This window comes from Oncorhynchus mykiss, chromosome 2, assembly GCF_057628025.1.
Source record: "Oncorhynchus mykiss isolate SJ-2025 chromosome 2, ASM5762802v1, whole genome shotgun sequence".
NCBI lineage: Eukaryota > Metazoa > Chordata > Actinopteri > Salmoniformes > Salmonidae > Oncorhynchus > Oncorhynchus mykiss.
In genome coordinates, this window is record NC_143023.1 from 40,610,679 (window position 1) to 40,636,741 (window position 26,063).

The following is a 26,063-nucleotide window of genomic DNA, read 5'->3' on the forward strand; positions in this document are numbered from 1 at the left end:
CATTGCTTTTGTTTACATCTGGTCCTACATCCAGCTCTGTAATAACTCTTATGCTAAACAGTCTGTTATGATCCTCTCCACAGGGATTAAAGTGATATTTTGGAAGTGTTGAAACTGTGGTCTGATTCTGAGTGTCAATTGTTAAATTAAATAGACAGGGACCTGATGTATCTATGCATCAGATAGTAGGATTCAATTACCCCAATGATTGAACAGTTGCCTCAAAGGAAACATCCATGATAGCCTTGCCTGCTCAATTACACACAGCAGTTTGAAGATGGCATGTGAGCAAGACATGCATAAAGTAACATTTTGTCCTTCTCTCTTACCATTCCCCTTCATCATAAATTATTTGACTTTCATGAATCTACTCATTTCAATAAAAACTGACAGTTTACACCCCACCACTCAATCACATTACACTCATGTTAATAGCAGACAAAACAATAGAAACAGCAGAAATATTAAAGTCCATAGAAATGAATAAAATACATTGAACATGTCTCAAAAATATGTTTGACTATTCTCGAGCTTGTACGTAGATTGAATGATCAATTGTTTTTACACTATTTAGAGTAAAGGTTCAGTGAGCAAAATAAACAAGCCACACCCAGTTCAATGACGCTGAACCTGTGCTGCCAAGAAAGATGGCGTCGGTATCAGAAATGTACGATGTAACCTGGGAAGGTAAACACAGACGATTAAACGTTTTAATGTACTGTATGACTGAAAGTGTACTGTTAAATCCTTGTATAATTCGACGTAGTGCATTTTAACTATCGTTCAAGGGATGTAGCTGTGTATGTCCATCTCATCAAGCCAACTGCTAACTTGTTAGCGCAGCTTGCTAACACGAGAGCCACTTGGCTAGCACATTATTTCTGCCTATTTTTTATTTTTTTAGCAACGTTAGATAGCTAACGTTAAGCATTGATTAATCTGTTATTGTTGTCATGTTGTATCCCATTGTCGTAGCTAACAGTCCACAGCATGTGTGAGTTTACAAGGATTGCACAGCAGGCTAAGTTAGCTAGCCAGCCTAGGTACCTAACGTCTGTCAGCTGATTATAACTAAGTTAGCTAGCTAGCTACCTGCTGTCATGGTTCTGCCTCATTAGATGGCTTGCTAAAATACACGGTCTTGCAATGGATACTACTAATATGCAGGGAAAACCTGTTTTGGTGATTCTTGTCCATCATCAAAGTAAATCACAGCACGTTTTTGTAATCTTTCAACAGTTAACTGATAAGCTAAGTACAATGCCATTGGAAATTAATGTTGTAAATGTAATTTGTGTAACTAAAAATGACATTTACAATTATGCTGTACCTGCTTCCTGTTGACTAGAGATATTGATAATTAGTACTTTGCCAAAATACTGCTTTAAAGTGTCCAAATCAATATGCAGGAACAGTGTTAAGTTGCCTTTGGAAAGTATTAATTATCCTTGACGTGCGTTATTTGTAACTTATTTTGTACTTACTGTCTCTGCCACTGTCTCATGACGAAAAGGGCTTCTAGAAATCAGGACAGCGATTACTCACCTTGTGTATATAAATACTTTTTTATTTAACAAGTCGGACGTGAGGGATTTACTCCTGACACCCGACAAGGCCCTCATCTACCTACGTTATATAGGTATGCACATCGATGTTAAACTAGACATTGGGCCGATACCGAAATGCTTACGATATATCGTGCATCCCTAGTACATACCCCAACAAGAAGCCATGGATTACAGGCAACATCCGCACTTAACTAAATGTAGTTATTTTCCGGTTTCTGTTCCTTGATTACCCCTAGCAGTAATGCATACTGTCCACATCATGGAAACTCAGATTAAAAAAAATCACATTTCTCACTACCATTTTTTTATGTAAAAAAATGCTCCTAAGCACAATTTAACCAGCCACTGTGTCCATAGGGTCTGTGCAGCAGGCTGGAAGTGTGATGTCCCTACTACTAATAGATAGCTACTACTATTACTAGCTAGCTAAAATCAAAGCCTGCGTGTTGACACGGAAGGACAGGGCATTGTTATGCAAGTTTTCCAGAGTTTACTTAAGCTTGCTTGCTAGGTAGATATTTATATACATTGCTAATGAGCTTTGTTTTACATGTATATACAGTGCCTTCAGAAAGTATATGACTTTCTCCACATTTTGTTACAGCCTGAATTTAAAATTCACACAATACCTCAGGATTTAAAAAAAATTTAATTACTACCTCATCTCTGTACCCCACACATACAATTGTCTTACAGATTCAACCACAAAGACCTGGGAGGTTTCCCAATGCCTCGCAAAGAAGGGATCCTATTGGTTGATGGGTAAAAAGCAGATATTGAATATCCATTTGAGCATGGTGACTTTAAAACAGAGTTTAATGGCTGTGATAGGAGAGAACAGGATGGATCAATAACATTTTAATTACTCCACAATACTAACCTAATTGACAGTGAAAAGAAGGAAGCCTGTACAGAATGACAAAAATATTCCAAAACATCCATCCTGTTCGTAGTGCTGAACGATTAGGGCTTTTTGAGTTTGATTATTAAAAAATGATCACATTCCGGTTTTGTTTGTTTTAGACTTTAAAATCATTATGCATTATGTGGGTTGAATTCTGTAACACAGAATAAAACAATTAATACAACTCCCATGATGGTAGTGACTGCCCATTACTGCTTACCACATATGAACTATTTATTCACATTACATTACTTAAAATATTTCAGTTGTGTATTTTACATTTGTTTTATTTGATGACTTTATTTATTTTCAATTCATCTCATCTTTATAGAGCTGCTGCCTATGCTGTCTGACAAAATATGTTTTTTTGTACTTCAAAGTAAATAAGGCATACTTTTATGACAGCTGAATACCAGCTATCAATCACTTAGATCATGTATTATCAGTTAGAGAACTCACAAAGGAGCAACTGCGCTTTATCACAATCGCACATTCTTCTGTCTTCCGTAGCAGGCAAAAAATAAACTAACCGGACAAGTAGATGCACAATGGATTATGGTCATTGTTGTTAATTACCACTTTTAATACGCTAAACTATGTAGAATATGGGCCTGTTGGAAACTACAACTTCCTACTACATCACACAGTTCGGGCATGATCCGATGTATCTCTAGAGAAACTGTGCGATGTGCGCATTGAGCTCACAGAAAAAAAACTAATGTAAAGTAATACTGCAATAAATGTGGCACAGTAATTAACTTCTTGTCCTGAATTCAAAGTGTTATGTTTGAGGCAAATCCAATACAACAGATTACTGAGTACCACGAACCATACTTTAAAGCATTGTTGTGCAGCAGCATGTTATGAGTATGCTTGTAATCGTTAAGGACTGGGTAGTTTTTCAGGATAAAAAGAAACAGAATGGAGCTAAAGCGTTGTCAGAATTTCTGTTTGTAATTTCAGAGCGTTTCGCTATTGGAACGTTCAGGGCGTACACTGGACACTCTGACTGAGTAGGGTTGCTCCGAGCGTTCTGACCTCACAACGGCAGTCAAGCACCCAAGCTAACGTTGGCTACTTCCAGACACAAATGAGAATCTCACTCTGACCATTTTACTTGCCCTAGCAGACCTGGTTTGGATGTTATCGAAAGCGTTGGTAACTGTGCTGCTGGCAACAATTTTAATTGTGCTTCACCAGCGTTTACTGACGTTTTACCAACGTTTACTGACACCGGCCATATTCAACGGGTGTTGAGCGTTCGTAAATTCATCAGTTATTCTGTCGGAATGGATAGCCAGAGTAAATTTACGAACACACCCCTTGTTCGGTCAGCGTTGTGTCAAGTCACTCCGGTTCAAACTGACTGGCGTGTGCAGAAAGTATCCAACTGATCTGTCGATAGCGCCTGCTAAATTTGGGTCATCAATGTTGTTGAGAAAAGTAGCAAAACTTTTGTAGTTCTCGATGGCAAATGTTATATCTTTCAAAAACGGCACGGTAGAGAGGACTGTCACAGCTCACGTTATAGACAGAAGCATGCTACATGGCCGACCAATCCAAACTCATCTCCCGGCATGTCCAGCCCATCCATTATCTCAGCCAAACTAATTGAACAGTCCAGGTGTGCAAAGCTCTATAGGCTTACCCAGAAACACTCATGAAACTCATGAAATACTTTCTGATGACACTGTATGTCAGGAACCAGTAGGTAGCCCAGATTTTTAGAGAGGTGGACCAGTAACCAGAAAAAGTGTGCACTGAACTGCATACTAGAGTAGAAGGCTGCTGGGTCAGGATCATTACCATCCACTACCTTTGTGCTATTGAGCAAGTTAACCCAATTGCTCCAGGGGCTGATGGTGTGCTGCTCACTCTCGTGTGTGTGTGCGCGCTCTCTACCTGATTCAATATGATGTTATAGGAAAGCATGTCATTTTTATATTGCCTGAATCCTGAGAAACGTTTTGATAATTGTGTTCACAGAAATGAGAGACAAGCTGCGGAAGTGGAGGGAGGATAACCACAGAAACAGTGAGCAAATCGTGGATGTTGGTGAAGAATTGATAAATGAGCATGCGTCCAAACTTGGAGATGACAGTAAGTACATATGCATTAAATCAAGAGTCACAGCAGAACAATTTATAGTGCTGTTGTAGTAGGCAGAATCTGTTTGTACACAATGATCCACAACACTAGCCATCCATCACAAGATGTTTGGGAGACAAGGACTTGATTTGTCAATTTGGTTTCATTCTTCATTTATTTTATTAATTGAAGAAAAAGGAGGATTATAATAGGAAGGATTTAAACTTTGATGTAGCCTAGACGTATAGTGTTTTCAGGCATCAAAGACATACACAAAGCCAACATTTACAGTCAGGCAGCATGTTCAATATAGACAACATTTAGTGGCAGAAGGGGAAATTAATTAATAGACTGTATTCTCAGTCTGGCAGAAAACATGCAAATACTGCAATCTAGTTTTAATATTGAGGTTTCACTGCAACATGATTGCTAGAACAGGTTGTACAGTAGGCCTATGACTGATTTGGTCTTGTCACAGTTCTCTGCTCATGAAAGCAAGGAAGTGACTGGTTGTCCAATGATTGATTAATTCAGTATGGAATCAAGGAGTACGGTGATCAGGCCTACCACTGTTTTATTTTTTGTTGTTGAATTTTTACCTATTTTTCTCCCCGATTTCGTGGTATCCAATTGTTTTTAGTAGCTACTATCTTGTCTCATCGCTACATCTTCCGTACGGGCTCGGGAGAGACTAAGGTTGAAAGTCATGCGTCCTCCGATACACAACCCAACCAAGCCGCACTGTTTATTAACACAGCGCGCATCCAACCCGGAAGCCAGCTGCACCAATGTGTCGGAGGAAACACCGCGCACCTGGCAACCTTGGTTAGCGCGCACTGCGCCCGGCCCGCCACAGGTGTCTGGTGCGCGATGAGACAAGGACATCCCTACCGGCCAAGCCCTCCCTAACCCGGACGACGCTAGGCCAATTGTGCGTCGCCCCACGGACCTCCCGGTCGCTGCCGGTTACAACAGAGCCTGGGCGCGAACCCAGAGTCTCTGATGGCACAGCTGGCGCGGCAGTACAGCGCCCTTAACCACTGCGCCACTGTTTTCATCAGCAAACGTAATGATGGTGTTGGAGTCATGCACTTCTTCTTGTAGCTCTTTTTGGAGCATTGGTAACGTGTCTGTCTCTGGCACTTTGAATGCCTAGTTCTCACCTCGGAAAGCTTATACTTCCCACCCAAAATGCCACAATATTGATACATTTCTCATGTAATTTGATCGATTTGTTTGTGAAAATCAATTTGTGGTCCAGAAATGGGGCAGTTGGTGCCTCAATACAGTGGCTTCAGAAAGTATTCACACCCCTTGACTTTTTCCACTTTTTGTTGTTTTACAGTCTGAATTTAAAATGGAATCAAATGAGATTTTTGGTCACTGGCCTACACATAGTAACCCAAAATGTGAAAGTGGAATTATGTTTTTCAAAAAAGGCTGAAATGCCTTGAGTCAATAAGTATTCAGCCCCTTTGCTATGGCAAGCCTAAATAAGTTCAGGAATACAAGTTTGCTTAACAAGTCACATTCAGTGGCAAGGAAAAGTATGTGAACCATTGGTCATAGAATTTGATCTGATCATCTAATTCATAACAATCCAAACACAGTCTGCTTAGACTAAGAACACACCAACAATTATACGTTTTCATGTCTTTATTGAACACACCGTGTAAACATTCACAGTGTAGGGTGGGAAAAGTATGTCAACCCTTGGATTTAATAACGGGTTGACCCTCCTATGGCAGCAATAACCTCAACCAAATGTTTTCTGTAGTTGTGGATCAGACCTGCACAATGGTCAGGAGGAATTTTGGACCATTCCTCTTTGCAAAACTGTTTCAGTTCAGCAATATTCTTGGGGTGTCTGGTGTGAACCGCTTTCTTGAGGTCATGCCGCAGCGTCTCAATCGTGTTGGGCCACTCCAGAAGGCATATTTTCTTTTGAAGCCATTCTGTTTTGGGTCGTTGTCCTGTTGCATCACCCAACTTCTGTTGAGCTTCAATTGTCGGACAGATAGCACTACGTTCTCCTGCAAAATGTCTTGATAAACTTGGGAGTTCATTTTTCTGTCAATGATAGCAAGCTGGGGCCTCCCAGGTGGCGCAGTGGTCTATGGCAGTGCTAGCTGTGACACCAGAGAGTCTGGGTTCGAGCCCAGGCTCTGTCGCAGCCGGCCGCAACCGGGAGGTCCATGGGGCAACGCACAATTATCCCAGCGTCGTCAGGGTTAGGGAAGGTTTAGCTGGCAGGGATATCCTTGTCTCATCTCGCACTAGTGACTCCTGTGGTGGGCCGGGCGCAGTGCACGATGACCAGGTCGCAGGTGTACGGTGTTTCCTCCGACACATTGGTGAGGCTGGCTTCCGGGTTGGATGTGCGTTGTGTCAAGGAGCAGTGCGGCTATGTTGGGTTGTGTTTCGGAGGACGCATGCCTCTCGACCTTCACCTCTCCTGAGTCAGTGCGGGAGTTGCAGTGATGAGACAAGACCAAGCACCACTAATACCACTTGGATACCACGAAATTGGGGGAGAAAAAGGGGTGTTGTAAAAAGAATGCAAAAAGAATGCAGCAAGACTGCCCCAAACCATGATGCTTCCTCCACCATACTTTACAGTTGGGATGAGGTTTTGATGTTGGTGTGCTGTGCCATTGTTTTTCTCCTTCCAAACAATTCTACTTTAGTTTCATCTGTCCACAGAATATTTTACCAGTAGTGCTGTGGAACATCCGGGTGCTCTTTCTACAGAGGCAAAAAGAATGTTGTCGAAGTTTAAAATGAAGAGAAGGGAGGGCTAGAAATGTAATGTTTGGAAAATATTTGGTAAAGTGGTAACAGGATGATAGCAGTGCCAGCTATGTTGTGAGGATTTTGAAGCACTACATAAATTCAACACAAGATGGGAGTTCAAATAGGCCTATGGCATGTCAAGGAAACTGTGGTCTACTGTTTAAATGTGTTGAATGGAAACTGAAATCTGGACACTGACTGTAAGTCTATAACCTCACCACATAACCTTATTAATAACGCGTACAGAATTAAGCATTTCTTGCTGTACAATTATACACCAAATGTAGGCAAAATTTGAACTTGGGAACAGGAGTGAGAAATATGATTTATTTATTTCTCTGTCTTGAGAGAATGCAATGCTCAATTATATACCATCTGTAGAGGTGCTGTCTTTATCATAAAAGCTGATAGTATTTCAATCACATAAAATATGCACCAAAGCTGAACTGAAATCTTAAGTCTTTTTCACAGCTTTCTTTTTCCTTAAATCCAGTCAAACTGATGTCATTTGGACATTTAGCGTTAGTTTTATTTTTTTAACATTATTCTATTTTCTCCCCAGTCCCGAAATGTATTTGTTCCGTGAATGACAGAGAGAACTTGACTGATGTCAACTAGATTGAAGCATTAATTCTATCGATCTATTACATTATTCTGTTGAGCAAGGGTTTATTTAGTCTTCTCGGGCAACATAAAATGACAAAGGAGAAGCTACATGTATCTAATTATAGACAAGTTGACTAACAAATGGCCAACCAAAATGTTGAAAATCAGGCAAAACAAAATTCTGCACCCCCTGTCAAAAAAAATCATTCTGCTGTCTTTGACTGTAGCCTATAGCGCTTTCTGTATTTATTTTTCAATACATTTCAAGAATTTCTAAAAACATGTTTTCACTTTGTCATTATGGGGTATTGTGTGTAGATAGGTGAGGAGAAAAATCTATTTAGTCCATTTTGAATTCAGACTAATAAAATGTGTAATTCAAGGGGTATGACTACTTAGAAGGCACTAGTGTAGCCTCAAGTTGTTGTTTTTAATCCAAAATAATAAATTTCCACCTCAAGGCAAACAGTATAGGCTAGTATCTTTAAAGCTGTAATCCGTTTGAAACCGCCACATTCGTTTGGGTTATAACAACAAATAGTCACTTGAGACACTGTTAGAACAGAGGGGTATACTGCAAAGCAGGATCAATAAGTGAGCCAGCTATCATTGAAAAGCAACCAAAAATGACACATTTCTTGTTCATTAAAAAAGCCAAACTTGTGTTTTTGTCCATTGAATCAATTAGACCATGCCCATTTTTAAGTTTCTTTCTAAAAATGTTAAGTTATCCAAATATTTAGGCTAGTTAGCTAACTCCTTGATCCTACTTTGTAGTATACCCCTCTGCAGAATATGTACTGCGTTTTTTTTTTTTTTTTTTTTTTTTTGCGATGATGATGAACATTCCTCCGTTTCATCAACAAAACAAAAATGATAAGACGCTGGGTCGAACAGTGGTGTTTCACCTTATTCACCTCCAGCTTTAATGTGTCTCAGTTCTCAGAAGTCTAGGCCTATTCAGTATTTTTAGTAGGCTTACCAATGTGACTCAACTTTTTTTAAATTGAAGGATGCAGAAGCTTGGTAAGCCTTTTCTTGATTAAAAAAATAACCCATATGTGATGGTTGGTAGCGGTGCACTCAGGTTTGCATTTTGGCTATGTGAAAGCCTGCTAGTATCTCTCTATGTAGTCTTGCTGAACGACTCTGTGAAAGTCTATTTTCCTTGTACTCATTATGATTCATTCATTAGTCTTTATAGAGCAGGGTAAACACTTAACATGCCCCGGTTTTATTGAAACCAGTTCTTAAATTGGCTGTGAAACAAGATGGCAATTATCAAACAAGAGTTGGAATCATAAAAAGGCAAGAAACTTCAGGCGTTTTGTTTGTTTTGGCATATCAGTGTTCTTGTTGGGTTTTATTGTCCTTTCTCAGTTTACAGTTAGACAGCATTTGGCAGAGGACGTCTGGCGTGCTTGTCAAAACAGACATTTAGCATTAATTCCATTAATTGGATCCATTAGCCAAGCCTATTATTAATCACTGTCTTTTACTGTTACAGTTGATTGATTGAATAAGCACTTCAATAAACATTTCCTCTTTATTTTAAAACCACTGGATGAAATGTATCGGGCAATGTTGATAACCGTTGTGAATAAGGCGTCGCACCGTAACTGGTTAGGGGTATCACAGCGAAGTGGGGGGGAAATGACATAATATTCTGTTGCCCTGGATAACAGCTGTGTAAGCTTTCTTTCTCTGTGTTTTAGGAAAGGGCTGCGTAACATTGTCTTTTATATGGACATCTTATGATGTTTAGAACATTTTCTATGAAGAACGAAATCTTAGAATACCAGCAGAATTTGCTCTATAAAGCCTTAAGATGGTCAGTGGTCTTTCACCATGATTGATTCTCTAAATTAAGCTTAATATAACTTTTTGTTGTTGTTGTTTTGAACTGCATATAACATACACGGGAGAGATTTTCCCTTCTCCATCCAGTCCTGTAAATACATGGTTTTATTTATATGCTGCACATATTGTTGATTATTAATAAAAACGAGTGAGGATTGAGAGAAATTCTAGAGGTCGACCGATTATGATTTTTCAACGCCGACACCGATTATTGGAGAACCAAAAAAAGCAGATACCAATTAATCGGTCAATTTTTTAAAATTTTACATTTATTTATTTGCAATAATGACAAATACAAGAATACTGAATGAACACATTTATTTTTAACTTAATATAATACCTAAAAAAAAAAAATTTAGCCTCAAATAAATGATGAAACATGTTCAATTTGGTTTAAATAATGCAAAAACAAAGTGTTGGAGAAGAAAGTAAAAGTGCAATATTTGCCATGTAAGAAAGTTGACGTTTAAGTTCCTTGCTCAGAACTTAAGAACATATTAAAGCGGTGGTTCCTTTTCACATGAGTCAATATTCCCAGGTTTTAGGTTGTAGTTATTATAGGAATTATAGGACTATTTCTCTCTCTACCATTTGTATTTCATATACCTTTGACTATTGGATGTTCTTATAGGCACTTTAGTATTGCCAGTGTAACAGTATATCTTCCGTCCCTCTCCTCGCCCCTACCTGGGCTCGAACCAGGGACACATCGACAACAGCCACCCTCGAAGCATCGTTACCCATTGCTCCGCAAAAGCCGCGGCCCTTGCAGAGCAAGGGGAACAACTACTTCAAGGTCTCAGCGAGTGATGTCACCGATTGAAACACTATTAGCACGCCTCCCGCTAACTAGCTAGCCATTTCACATCGGCTACACCAGCCTAATTTCGGGAGTTGATAGGCTTGAAGTCATAAACAGCTCAATGCTTGAAGCACAGCGAAGAGCTGCTGGCAAATGCAGGAAAGTGCTGTTTGAATGAATGCTTACGAGCCTGCTGCTGCCTACCATCGCTCAGTCAGACTGCTCTATCAAATATCAAATCATAGACTTAATTATAATATAACAAACACACAGAAATACGAGCCTTAGGTCATTAATATGGTAAAATCCGGAAACTATCAATTTGAAAATAAAACGTTTATTCTTTCAGTGAAATCCGGAACCGTTCCGTATTTTTTATTGAATTTTATCCCTCACTAGTTTTAAGCACCAACTGTCAGAGCAGCTCACAGATTACTGCACCTGTACATAGCCCACCTATAATTTAGCCCAAACAACTACCTCTTTCCCTACTGTATTTATTTTATTTATTTATTTTGCTCCTTTGCACCCCATTATTTTTATTTCTACTTTGCACATTCTTCCACTGTAAATCTACCATTCTAGTGTTTTACTTGCTATATTGTATTTACTTTGACACATGGCCTTTTTTTTGTTGCCTTTACCTCCCTTATCTCACCTAATTTGCTCACATCGTATATAGACTTGTTTCTACTGTATTATTGACTGTATGTTTGTTTTACAACAGCACAGAGTTACACATGGAGTATGTGTCGAACTGCTTTGCTTTATCTTGGCCAGGTCGCAATTGTAAATGAGAACTTGTTCTCAACTTGCCTACCTGGTTAAATAAAGATATATATTTTTTAAAGGGTGGCATCCCTAAGTCTAAATATTGCTGTTACATTGCACAACCTTCAATGGTATGTCATAATTATGTACAATTCTGGCAAATTAATTACGGTCTTTGTTAGGAAGAAATGGTCTTCACACAGTTCGCAACTAGCCAGGTGGCCCAAACTGCTGCATGTACCCTGACTCTGCTTGCACTGAACGCAAGAGAAGTGACACAATTTCCCTAGTTAAAATAAATTCATGTGAGCAGGCAATATTAACTAAATAGGCAGGTTTAAAAATATATACTTGTCTATTGATTTTAAAGAAAGGCATTGATGTTTATGGTTAGGTACAGTGCCTTGCGAAAGTATTCAGCCCCCTTGAACTTTGCGACCTTTTGCCACATTTCAGGCTTCAAACATAAAGATATACAACTGTATTTTTTTGTGAAGAATCAACAACAAGTGGGACACAATCATGAAGTGGAACGACATTTATTGGATATTTCAAACTTTTTTAATAAATCAAAAACTGAAAAATTGGGCGTGCAAAATTATTCAGCCCCCTTAAGTTAATACTTTGTAGCGCCACCTTTTGCTGCGATTACAGCTGTAAGTCGCTTGGGGTATGTCTCTATCAGTTTTGCACATCGAGAGACTGACATTTTTTCCCATTCCTCCTTGCAAAACAGCTCGAGATCAGTGAGGTTGGATGGAGAGCATTTGTGAACAGCAGTTTTCAGTTCTTTCCACAGATTCTCGATTGGATTCAGGTCTGGACTTTGACTTGGCCATTCTAACACCTGGATATGTTTATTTTTGAACCATTCCATTGTAGATTTTGCTTTATGTTTTGGATCATTGTCTTGTTGGAAGACAAATCTCCGTCCCAGTCTCAGGTCTTTTGTAGACTCCATCAGGTTTTCTTCCAGAATGGTCCTGTATTTGGCTCCATCCATCTTCCCATCAATTTTAACCATCTTCCCTGTCCCTGCTGAAGAAAAGCAGGCCCAAACCATGATGCTGCCACCACCATGTTTGACAGTGGGGATGGTGTGTTCAGGGTGATGAGCTGTGTTGCTTTTACGCCAAAGATAACGTTTTGCATTGTTGCCAAAAAAGTTCAATTTTGGTTTCATCTGACCAGAGCACCTTCTTCCACATGTTTGGTGTGTCTCCCAGGTGGCTTGTGGCAAACTTTAAACAACACTTTTTATGGATATCTTTAAGAAATGGCTTTCTTCTTGCCACTCTTCCATAAAGGCCAGATTTGTGCAATATACGACTGATTGTTGTCCTATGGACAGAGTCTCCCACCTCAGCTGTAGATCTCTGCAGTTCATCCAGAGTGATCATGGGCCTCTTGGCTGCATCTCTGATCAGTCTTCTCCTTGTATGAGCTTAAAGTTTAGAGGGACGGCCAGGTCTTGGTAGATTTGCAGTGGTCTGATACTCCTTCCATTTCAATATTATCGCTTGCACAGTGCTCCTTGGGATGTTTAAAGCTTGGGAAATCTTTTTGTATCCAAATCCGGCTTTAAACTTCTTCACAACAGTATCTCGGACCTGCCTGGTGTGTTCCTTGTTCTTCATGATGCTCTCTGCGCTTTTAACGGACCTCTGAGACTATCACAGTGCAGGTGCATTTATACGGAGACTTGATTACACACAGGTGGATTGTATTTATCATCATTAGTCATTTAGGTCAACATTGGATCATTCAGAGATCCTCACTGAACTTCTGGAGAGAGTTTGCTGCACTGAAAGTAAATGGGGCTGAATAATTTTGCACGCCCAATTTTTCAGTTTTTGATTTGTTAAAAAAGTTTGAAATATCCAATAAATGTCGTTCCACTTCATGATTGTGTCCCACTTGTTGTTGATTCTTCACAAAAAAATACAGTTTTATATCTTTATGTTTGAAGCCTGAAATGTGGCAAAAGGTTGCAAAGTTCAAGGGGGCCGAATACTTTCGCAAGGCACTGTATACATGGCTTTTTTTCGCGAATGTGCTTGTTAAATCATCACCCGTTTGGCGAAGTAGGCTGTGATTCGATTAGAAATTAACAGGCACCGCATCGACTATATCCAACACAGGACAAGATAACTACACATGGTTGATGATATTACTAGTTTAACTAGTGATTATGTTAAGATTGATTGTTTTTTACAAGATAAGGTTAATGCTAGCTAGCAACTTACCTTGGCTTCTTGCTGCACACGCTTAACAGATAGTCAGCCTGCCACGCATTCTCCTTGTGGAGTGCAATGTAGTCGGCCACAATCGGTGTCCAAAAATGCAGATTACCGATTGTTATGAAAGCTTGAAATCGGCCCTAATTTATCGGCCATTCCGATTTAATCGGTCGACCTCTACTTGAAAGCAATTCCCCAGGATTCAAGGGCTAGATAGCAGACATTATTTTAGGACTGAGTGGTGTTATGAGTGTCTGGGTTGATAGGAAACCATGACTAGATAGCAGGCAGACATTTTCCCTGTTCAAGATATTGTGATATGCAAATGAAAGTGAAAAGTTTGAAGTGAATGCCCACAGTGCCCCAAAAGAAGCATGCTTTTGGAGAGCAGATTGGGCCTAAATCCCTATTCCTGTTGAGGCATCACTTAGGGCCAGCTCCTGTCCTTCCTATGATCCAGTAGAAAAATACGAAAGCACTTTGTTAGTCAGACTGTTAATACAGTATTAGTTCTATGTCAATTGATCATGTTTTGATGTTCCCGCCTGACACTGTACTGGAATATTAAAACAGTGCTTTTTCTCCTGTGCCCAGTATGGATAATTTATGAGCAGGTGATGATCGCTGCGCTGGACTGCAGTCGGGATGATTTGGCTTGGGTAAGTGAACTACCGACAGCTGCCACACACACCCAGCGACCTCAACCCATCTCCCACAGTCATTTCTACGTCGTCACCCCCCATTGCCAAATGTGAAAATATTTTTATTTGGCCAAAAATATTATCCCATTTGTCTGTACTTTGGAAAAAAAACATTTGCTGAGCAGTGTTGGAATAATGGAGGGTAAAAAAACTCACTATAGATGAACACAGTGTTAGCTGTAAACCTTTATGGAGTTTAACTCCCCCTTTCCTTGTTGAGTCATCTGCCATCACAGAGTTAACTAATAGATATGTTACTGAAAGTGCCTTCAGAAAGTATTCACACCCCTTGACTTTTTACACATTTTGTTGTTACAAGGTGGGATTCAAATGTATTTAATTGTAATTTTTGCCAATTATCTACACAAAGTAATCTGTAATGTCAGTGGAAGAACAATGTGTAAATTTGTAAAATAATTATGAATAATAGAACACTAATATAGCTTGATTACATGAGTATCCATCCACCAGAGTCAATACATGTTAGAATCACCTTAGGCAGTGATTTTAAAAAGAGTCTTAATGGGTAAGTCTCTAAGAGCTTTGCACAGCTGGATTGTACAGTATTTGCACATTATTATAAAAACACAAACAACTTGAGAGAATAAAAAAATTAAAAATCATTGCTAGACTAGGCCACTCAGGAACATTCAGTGTCGTCTTGGTAAGCAATTCCAGTGTAGATTTCAAGGGGTGTGAATAGTTTAATTGAAAGTCAATATATATATAAAAAAAGAGTTCTTAACAGGGCGTGTGTTTTTTTACCCTCGCCGGTGTCGTCTCCTTCAGACATGAGGTCGTCGTCAGAGAAAGGGGTGTGAATAGTTTCTGAAGGCACCATGATTTTTCCTCCCATATATTTTGTTGATTGAACAAGGGGAGAGATTGATACAAATGACCTTGTCCATCCAGTCCGTTAAATACAGTGCCTTGCGAAAGTATTCGGCCCCCTTGAACTTTGCGACCTTTTGCCACATTTCAGGCTTCAAACATAAAGATATAAAACTGTATTTTTTTGTGAAGAATCAACAACAAGTGGGACACAATCATGAAGTGGAACGACATTTATTGGATATTTCAAACTTTTTTAACAAATCAAAAACTGAAAAATTGGGCGTGCAAAATTATTCAGCCCCTTTACTTTCAGTGCAGCAAACTCTCTCCAGAAGTTCAGTGAGGATCTCTGAATGATCCAATGTTGACCTAAATGACTAATGATGATAAATACAATCCACCTGTGTGTAATCAAGTCTCCGTATAAATGCACCTGCACTGTGATAGTCTCAGAGGTCCGTTAAAAGCGCAGAGAGCATCATGAAGAACAAGGAACACACCAGGCAGGTCCGAGATACTGTTGTGAAGAAGTTTAAAGCCGGATTTGGATACAAAAAGATTTCCCAAGCTTTAAACATCCCAAGGAGCACTGTGCAAGCGATAATATTGAAATGGAAGGAGTATCAGACCACTGCAAATCTACCAAGACCTGGCCGTCCCTCTAAACTTTCAGCTCATACAAGGAGAAGACTGATCAGAGATGCAGCCAAGAGGCCCATGATCACTCTGGATGAACTGCAGAAATCTACAGCTGAGGTGGGAGACTCTGTCCATAGGACAACAATCAGTCATATATTGCACAAATCTGGCCTTTATGGAAGAGTGGCAAGAAGAAAGCCATTTCTTAAAGATATCCATAAAAAGTGTTGTTTAAAGTTTGCCACAAGCCACCTGGGAGACACACCAAACATGTGGAAGAAGGTGCTCTGGTCAGATGAAACCAAAATCGAACTTTTTGGCAATAATGCAAAACGTTATGTTTGGCTTAAAAGCAACTCACCCTGAACACACCATCCCATGGTTTGGGCCTGCTTTTCTTCAGCAGGGACAGGGAAGATGGTTAAAATTGATGGGAAGATGGATGGAGCCAAATACAGGACCATTCTGGAAGAAAACCTGATGGAGTCTGCAAAACACCTGAGACTGGGACAGAGATTTGTCTTCCAACAAGACAATGATCCAAAACATAAAGCAAAATCTACAATGAAATGGTTCAAAAATAAACATATCCAGGTGTTAGAATGGCCAAGTCAAAGTCCAGACCTGAATCCAATCGAGAATCTGTGGAAAGAACTGAAAACTGCTGTTCACAAATGCTCTCCATCCAACCTCACTGAGCTCGAGCTGTTTTGCAAGGAGGAATGGGAAAACATTTTAGCCTCTCGATGTGCAAAACTGATAGAGACATACCCCAAGCGACTTACAGCTGTAATCGCAGCAAAAGGTGGCGCTACAAAGTATTAACTTAAGGGGGCTGAATAATTTTGCACGCCCAATTTTTCAGTTTTTGATTTGTTAAAAAAGTTTGAAATATCCAATAAATGTCGTTCCACTTCATGATTGTGTCCCACTTGTTGTTGATTCTTCACAAAAAAAATACAGTTTTATATCTTTATGTTTGAAGCCTGAAATGTGGCAAAAGGTCGCAAAGTTCAAGGGGGCCGAATACTTTCGCAAGGCACTGTACATGGTTTTATTTCTAAACAGCACATATTGATTATTGTTAATAATACAAGTGTCAGGCTTGATTACAGAAATTGTACTTGAAAGCAATTTCTCAGGATTCAAGGGCTTTATGAAAATGTTTTACATTTTAATATGACGAGAGCAAAAGTTAAGACCACCACACTTTTCTAATATAACATTGGGAATTTAAAACCAAAGTTATTTCTAATGAGTGTTTTTATCCAGTTTATTTTTAAGATCTGATTATTTGCAAATCCAGCACATGATAAAATGAGATTATTCTGTTTTACTCATTTTAGTACTGAATCGTAATTTATGGGTTTCTGGGTTGATGACGAATCATGCCTAGATAGCAAACAGACATTATTTTAGTACCAAATGGTGGTTGAGCGGGTTATGAGTTTCTGGGTTGATAAGAAACCATGCCTAGATAGCAGAAATTCATCATTTTTTCCTATTCAAGATATTCTCATATGCAAACGCAAGTGAAACGTTTGAAGTGAATGCCCACAGTTGAAAAGAAGCATGCTAGGAGAGCAGATGGGGCCTATTCCTGTTGAGGCATCACTTAGGGCCATCTTCTGTCCCTCAATCAAATTTGCGTTGTTGAATATAACATTTGTTCCTGCTCAGTTTGATTTAAATTGAAGGGTGCATGTTCACTGCAAAGAGCAGGAACCAATGGCATTACCGTAGACATTTGGATTGGAATTCAATCAAATCCGCATTGTGGAAATATAACATTGTTCCTGCTTAGTTTGATTTAAATCAAAACATGCATTCCCCACTCTTCTAGACTGATTTGAATCTGGCTAAATGTACTATTGAAGCCTAGTTAATGTCCTGTCAGTTTTGCTCATATCTGCTTAAAATTGAGTGATTACATAAACAAATAATTTTTGGGGTGATGGGAATAGTATATGAGGATGTTTTGCAACGATTCCCTATGCATTGCAAAGAATATTGGCTAAGACAACTAGATTACGGAAAGTTGTCCAATCACCTGCTCCCAGTGAGAAATACCATGACTGTTGTTGGACAGGTCAAAAGATCCGGGCTGCAGGACAGACTTTCCATCTCATCCAGGATATCGTTGGACATGACGATAACGATTCCTCACCTCTGTCATGAGTGTGTGAAAAAACAAACTACAGTTCCCTCCATAGAGGAAAAAAACTAACTCACCATAAAGAGCATCCTGCCTCTCCTTTTTATAGTAAAAAGTGGTGAACTGGTGAACACAAGACAACATGGTCTTCAACCACGTAAACTGCCGATTTTCACATAAGTTCTTCAGGACTGTGTTGTTTATCTTTTATCATGGATCCCATGAATGGAAACCATCAACTATCCCTCATGCCCTGCTCTCAATTGTCTGGGCGGACAGGAATGCGTCATCAAAAAAAAACACAACACTGCATATGACATCTCAAAACCATTCATGTTTTACATGGATACAGTATATTTGTTTGTGTTTAAAGATGCAGTGCATGTAATACGCTGTCGCTGGTGGAGAACAGCAGGCAGGGGAAGCAGTAGTCGGCTGATAGCATCGCAGCCACAGAGCCAGTCTTTCTTTTGATACCATTCAGGTTGAAATGATCATGTTATTTTCTCCCTAGCTTTGATGTAAGTCCCTAAGCGCAGGTGTTGGTCTTCCATCCATTAATATCCCATTTTGCTAGAAAATCCATTTTGAAAACCGTTTCAGATGCAGTATGTTAGCCATCCTGATCAGATACTATGTAATTCAGAGCGATTTTAAAGTAGAAGCAGAATATGTACAGCGCCTTCATAAACGAATGCAACTGCCAAAAGGCGGAAGATGACATGTGACATCCACAGGCAGAATCCTTCCTGCCTAAAAAAAAACATCCTGTGGCGTACTGCAATATCATTGAATAGTCCCCACGATATGCAACTGTTCAGGGGACGTCAGGAACCAATACACACAGTCAGTCAGTCAGTCAGGAAAGCAAAGGCTAGCTTTTTCAAACAAAAATGTGCATCCTGTAGCTCTAACTCCCAAAAGTTTTGGGACACTGTCAAGTGAGCACCTCCTCCCAGCTGCCCACTGCACTGAGGCTAGGAAACACTTTCACCACCGATAAATCTACGACCATCTATAATTTCAACTATCATTTTCTATGGCTGGCCACGCTTTCCACCTGGCTACCCCTACCCCGGCCAACAGCTTCGCACTCCCAGCAGCAACTTGCCCAAGTCTCCCCAGCTTCTCCTTCACCCAAATCCAGATGGCACATGTTCTGAAAGAGCTGCAAAACCTGGACCCGTACAAATCAGCTGGGCTTGAAAATCTGGACCATCTCTTTCTAAAATTAGCCACCACCATTGTTGCAACCCCTATTACCAGTCTGTTCAACCTCTTTCATATCGTCTGAGATCCCTTAAGATTAGAACGCTGCGGCGGTCATCCCCATTTTCAAAGGGGGAGACATTCTAGACCCAAACTGTTATAGACTTATATCTATCCTGCCCTGCCTTTTTCTTATTTTTTTGTGATTTTTTTTCTCCCAAATTTCGTGGTATCCAATTGTTAGTAGTTACTATCTTGTCTCATCGCTACAACTCCCATACGGGCTCGGGAGAGACGAAGGTTGAAAGCCATGCGTCCTCCGAAATACAACCCAACCAAGCCGCACTGCTTCTTAACACAGCACACATCCAACCCGGAAGCCAGATGCACCAATGTGTCGGAGGAAACACTGTGCACCTGATTAGCGTGCACTGCGCCCGGCCCGCAACAGGAGTCGCTAGTGCGCAATGAGACAAGGATATCCCTACCGGCCAAACCCTCCCTAACCCTGACGATGCTAGGCCAATTGTGCGTCGCCCCATAGACCTCCCGCTCGCGTCCGGCTGTGACAGAGCCTGGGAGCAAACCCAGAGTCTCTGGTGGCACAGCTTGCACTGTGATGCAGTGCCCTAGACCACTGCCCCAACCGGGAGGCAAAATGCCCTGCCTTTCTAAAGTCTTCGAAAGCCAAGTGAACAAACAGATCACTGACCATTTCGAATCCCACCGTACCTTCTCCGCTGTGCAATCTGGTTTCCGAACTGGTCACGGGTGTACCTCAGCCACACTCAAGGTACTAAACGATATCGTAACCGCCATCGATAAAGATTGTACTGTGCAGCCGTCTTCATCGACTCTGTCAATCACCGTATTCTTATCGGCAGACTCAACAGCCTTGGTTTCTCAATTGACTGCCTTGCCTGGTTCAACAACTACTTCTCCGACAGAGTTCAGTGTGTCAAATCGGAGGGACAATTTTATCCGGACCTCTGGCCGTCTCTATGGGGGTGCCACAGGGTTAAATGTTCGGGCTGACTCTTTTCTCTGTATATATCATCGATGTTGCTCTTGCTGCGGGTGTTTCTCTGATCCACCTCTATGCAGACAACACCATTCTGTATACATCTGGCCCTTCTTTGGACACTGTTAACAAACCTCCAAACAAGCTTCGATGCCATACAACACTCCTTCCGTGGCCTCCAACTGCTCTTTAATACTAGTAAAACTAAATGCATGCTTTTCAACCGTTTACTGCCCGCACCCGCCCGTCCGACGTCCGTTTTGTCACCAAAGCCCCATATACCACCCACCACTGCGACCTGTATGCTCTAATCGGCTGGAACTTGCTACATATTCGTCGCCAGACCCACTGGCTCCAGGTCATCTATAAGTCTTTGCTAGGTAAAGCTCCGCCTTATCTCAGCTCACTGGTCACGATAACAACACCGTAGCACACGCTCCAGCAGGTATATCTCACCGGGCATCCCCAAAGCTAACACCTCCTTTGGCTGCCTTTCCTTAAAGTTTCAAGCTGCCAATGACTGGAACGAGTTGCAAAAATCGCTGAAGCTGGAGTCTTATCTCACTCTAACTTTAAACATCAGCTATCCAAGCAGCTTACCGATTGCTGCAGCTGTATATAGCCCATCTGTAAATATCCCACCCAATCTACCTACCTCATCCCCATATAGTTTTTGTTTACTTTTCTGCTCTTTTGCACACCAGTACTTGCACATCATCATCTGCACATCTCCAGTGTTAATTTACTAAAATGTAATTACTTGTTACTATGGCCTATTTATTGCCTTACCTCCTCACGCCATTTGCATACACTGTATATAGACTTTCTTTTTTTCTATTGTGTTATTGACTGTACGCTTGTTTATTCCATGTGTAACTCTGTGTTTGTGTCGCACTGCTTTACTTTCTTGGCCAGGATGCAGTTGTAAATGAGAACTTGTTCTCAACTAGCCTACCTGGTGAAATAAAAAAAATAACTCCGATGCACAAGTCATGTCAATGAGTTTGAAGGGCGGGAGAAAGGCACAGCGAGGCTGCCTTTCCCCAGGCCTCCTTGCGCAAATTTGTGAAGTAAGTACATGTTCAGAAATCGATTATATCATGCATAAAAAGCACGACCAAAATGATTATTGATCAAACATATTTATTTTTCATTAGTTCTATTTTTATTAATTTCACAGAGTAGGCCCTGCTTACCCTGACCGCACGCATGTCACTCGGGCTGTGTATGTTAATATATTCAAATTTGCATCAACATGCCCAGACGATCAGGCGGAGTATTTCAATGGCGAAAGGAGGCTCAGGGAAATAAATTATAAAAAAATATATTGGGCGGCAGGAAGCCTAGCGGTTAAGTGTTGGGCCGGTAACCGGAAGGTCTTAGCCCTAATTTCTTCTGTAGGGCATATAAAATCTGTGTTACGGAAAACGCAGACGGAATCACGGAATCCAGATTGTCTAAAGTAATTCAGAAATATTCAAATATTTATTTAACTTAGTAGGAAATCAACTAAAGGTATTAGAAAATGTATTAATTTGTTGAAGTGAATCATAAGATATGAATATACATCAGTGATACTTATTTTCCTGCAACCATGGGCACAGGAATGCCCATGTTTGCGCAGTATGTCTAGTCTGCACTTTGTGTAGCCCTTAGCGGTAATGATAATGATAATCGTCTGCTGATAAATGAAAGGCTTTCCCCAAAACCTTTTTAAACTGAATGTTAACTACAAAGTAGCTTATGCCTACCTGGCAGAATTACATCATTATTTGCATCAATTCAGAGGCCATTTGTTTTGCAAACTCTGCAATCACACTTGTAATAAAGGGTAACTACACCCAAAATGCTACATTTCTTCCCCCAAACCTCAAAAGTGGTGTCCTGATGTGGTTTAAGCATTGTTGTGGACTTGTTTTTGTTTTTAAGTGTGATAAACATGGAAACTGAAACCTGGAAAAACAGAAAGGAGAAAATGGAATTTTGGAAAAAATGTATTGGAATCAGGCACAAAATATAACAGATTTTAAAGTGCCCTACTCCTGTAAGTCGTTCTGGATAAGAGCATCTGCTAAATGACTAAAATGTACATTTCATTTCTCACCTAACTAGCTGTAAGACATGCTTTGGCACTTTGGTGACTAAGGGCTGGATGTGTCAATGTGTAGTTCATATATGCATAATCTATGAGCAGAATTACTGTTTTACCTCAATTAGCTATAATATAATAATATATATGCCATTTAGCAGATGCTTTTATCCAAAGTAATACGTGCATACATTTTACGGTTAAATAAAAAAATACATTTTACGTAGGGGTGGTCATGAAATCCCTAGTTTGTGCCATTGTGTCATTTTCCCTACATTTCCCCCCCACGTTGTCCAATCCCTTAACAGTTAGAGTTCTTGTCAGAGCTTTAGCCCCTCATATTTGAGTGACAGCTATCAGGAGGCCTGCCCAGCGTTATCTGCAGGGCGGACCCAATGGCACAGTGGAAGCCGCAGAGACCGATTTATAGAGCGAGCAATGACGTGGTGCACATATGTGATGAAGTACGCAATTTTCAGGGGACCACTTTTGGTTCGTGAGTGCTAGTTTCAGAACTACTGGCAAAAAGGTTTACAAAAGTAGCGGAGAATCTCTAAAATGAATGCACTAACTGTGTAAGTCTCTCTGGATTAAGAGTGTCTGCTAAATGACTAGAATGTAAATGCAAAATGTTATTTTCATGAAATTAAGAGTGATCATTTGCAGTGATTTAAAAAATACAATTACAAAGACTGCATGGGGGCTTTAAGTAAAAGAAAGTGTATGTGTCCTGACTGTTTGTAGCATGTTGCACCCAGTCAACTCTAATTGCACCTTCCCTCTGCCCACTTCCCTTGCAGACTTGTCTACAGGAACTGAAGAGGCAGTTTCCAGGTAGCCAACGAGTGAAGCGATTAGCGGGCATGCGGCTGGAGGCTTTAGAAAAGTAAGCTTCAGAGTCTCTCACTGTAACATGGCTGAAAGACTGAATTCAAATGGCTTTACCCTTTAATCAGTTTTTGACAGCACCCCATTTGATTTGAACGAAACCTTCCATAAATATTTGCCCATTGCAGAGGTGCTCAGAAAGTGACTATGGCCTGAATGCCAAACATTCAAGAGATGAAGGTGCTCGGTTGAATGCATTCAGTTGTGCAACTGCCTTGGTATCCCCTTTCCCTTTCAAAGTTGACCCATTGAGACATGTCTTCATCACTGGAAAATAAAAACAGTTGAGATTTATATAATTTCAAAGTTTACAAACAGGATTGTCAAACTATTTTAAAAATCGTAGGGCGGTACACAATTGGCCCAGCGTCTTCTGGGTTTGACCGGTGTAGGCCGTCATTGTAAATAAGAATTTGTTCTGAACTGACTTGCCTAGTTAAAAAGAATGAATCATGTCGTAGCTTAGGCCCTATTTTACATTATCTAAGGTTTTTGTGTTGTGCACGCCATCAGTTGAGAGACAACTTTCTCTTGAACACAGGTTGGTTGTCATGTTTTGGCTGATAAATGTACTAAAATGGGAATGACATTTCAAATGGTACCACAAAGATGGTTGGAGGTCCACACATCACAGAATATTGACTTGAATTGGAATATGTTATTTTAAATGATACTGTCAATCCTTCATAGGAAACCTATTGAAATCATAGAAATGTAGAGACTGTAATAGAAAAGGCATGACCATTTTTAAGTTGAAATTCGCTGGTGGGTAGACCGGCGGTCATATTTGTGGTTGTAATTAGAAATACAAATGTAAATTCATTTTACATTTCAATGATGTACTGCCTAAATTGCAGTGGTCAGAAGGGATTTGTCCATTATATGAATTATATTGCTGTGATTGAAATAACACTAGGGCTGTCCACTACAAAAAGATTGGTCATAATTTTTAAATGTGTATTTTCCCATATAGACACACCCTATGTGTTTTTAATCAAATCAACTATATGTACTGAGCTTGTCTAATGCTTTAAACCTTTACACTCGTACCCGTATGTATACAGGTTTAAAATTGAAGATTTGGGCACTAATAAGTGCCTAAATTGGAACCTAGTGGCTGTACTAGCTAGAGCTCTGACTGATAGCCATTCTGAATTTGAGCACCTCGCACGACAATTAGTTGCCTCTTCCCTCCCAGTAATTGGGCAACTTTTGCAAAAAAAATGTGTTGTGTTGAGGGAGGGAAATGCTGTAAATTTAAGATGACTCGATGCATTTTGAAACATGAGACATTCAAAATTATAATAAATACCACATTGATGTCATACAAGCTAGCCAAACACCCGTCAGTCCAAATGTGTACTTCACATTTCCAAACTCAAAACTCCTGTCATAAACAGTGTCAAAATGTGTGATCATTATGTTTGATGTGGGGTTACACGTAGAGGTTGACCGATTTAATCGCGTGGCCGATTTCGAGTTTTCATAATCGGTTTTCAGCCTTTTTGGATTCCCATTACATTGCAATCTACGAGGAAACTGCGTGGCAGGCTGACCACCTGTTACCGAGTGCAGCGTCAAAAGCACCTTGTGGCTGCAAGGAGCCAGGGTAAGTTGCTAGCTAGCATTACACTTATCTTATAAATAACAATTAATCTTCACATACTCACTAGTTAACTACACATGGTTATTACTAGGTTAACCTCTTGGAACTACCCATCCTGGATCCGGGAGAATTGTCATCAACTACACTAATTAGCATAGCGCAACGACCAAATAATCTTACTAGAAAATATTCATGAAATTACAAGTGAAATATAGCAAAACACAGCTTAGCCTTTTGTTAATCACCCTGTTGTCTCAGATTTTGAAATTATGCTTTACAGCCAAAGCAAGACACGTGTTTGTGTAAGTTTATCGCTAGCCTAGCATAGCATTATGTCCAGCTAGCAGCAGGAAGCTTGGTCACGAAAATCAGAAAAGCAATCAAATTAATAGTTTACCTTTGATGATCTTTGGATGTTTTCACTGACGAGACTCCCAGTTAGACAGCAAATGTTCCTTTTGTTCCATAAAGATAATTTTTATACCCAAAATACCTCCGTTTGTTTGTCATGTTATGTTGAGAAATCCACCGGAAATAGCGGTCACGACAACGCCGGGGGAAAAAAAATCTAAATTTATATCCATTATATCGACAAACATGGCAAACGTTTTTTTATAATCAATCATCAAGGTGTTTTTCAAATATCTATTCGATAATATATCAACCAGGACAATTGGCTTTTCAGTAGGACCGAGAGGAAAAATGGCTACCTCTGTCTTTTACGCAAGAATCACTCTGAGAGGTCTCAGCTGGCCACTTACGCAATGTGGTCCTTTACGCTCATTCTTCAACATAAAGGCGTGAAACTACGTCTAAAGGCTGTAGACACCTTAGGGAATACGTAGAAAAAGGAATCTGGTTGATATCCCTTTCAATGGCCAATAGGGATGCATAGGAACACAACGGTTTCAAAATATGAGTCACTTCCTGATTGGAATTTTCTTTAGGTTTTTGCCTGCAATATCAATTATGTTATACTCACAGACCATATTTTTACAGTTTTGGAAACTTTGGTGTTTTCTATCCTAAGCTGTCAATTATATGCATATTCTAGCATCTGGTCCTGAGAAATAGGCCGTTTACTTTGGGAACGTTATTTTTCCCAAAAAATAAAATAGTGCCCCCTAGCTTCAAGAGGTTGAGTGTAGGAGGCAGTATTTTGATGTTTGGATGAAAAACGTACCCAACTGAAACTGCCTATTTCTCAGGCCCAGTGTCTAGAATATGCATATAATTGTCAGATTAGGATAGAAAACACTCTAAAGTTTCCAAACTGTAAAAATATTGTC

General features: G+C 40.1%; 1 protein-coding gene across 1 annotated transcript in view; it reads left to right on the plus strand.

Annotated features, from left to right (window-relative positions):
• Window positions 1-585: 585 nt before the first annotated feature.
• Window positions 586-26,063, plus strand: part of emc2 (ER membrane protein complex subunit 2) — a 61,445-nt gene continuing 35,967 nt past the window's right edge. The window contains exons 1-4 of the mRNA XM_036948451.2: window positions 586-687; window positions 4,459-4,572; window positions 14,227-14,291; window positions 23,081-23,166. Coding sequence (XP_036804346.1) covers window positions 648-687; window positions 4,459-4,572; window positions 14,227-14,291; window positions 23,081-23,166 — 305 coding nt within the window. The 5' untranslated portion in view covers window positions 586-647. The remainder of the gene's footprint in view (window positions 688-4,458; window positions 4,573-14,226; window positions 14,292-23,080; window positions 23,167-26,063) is intronic.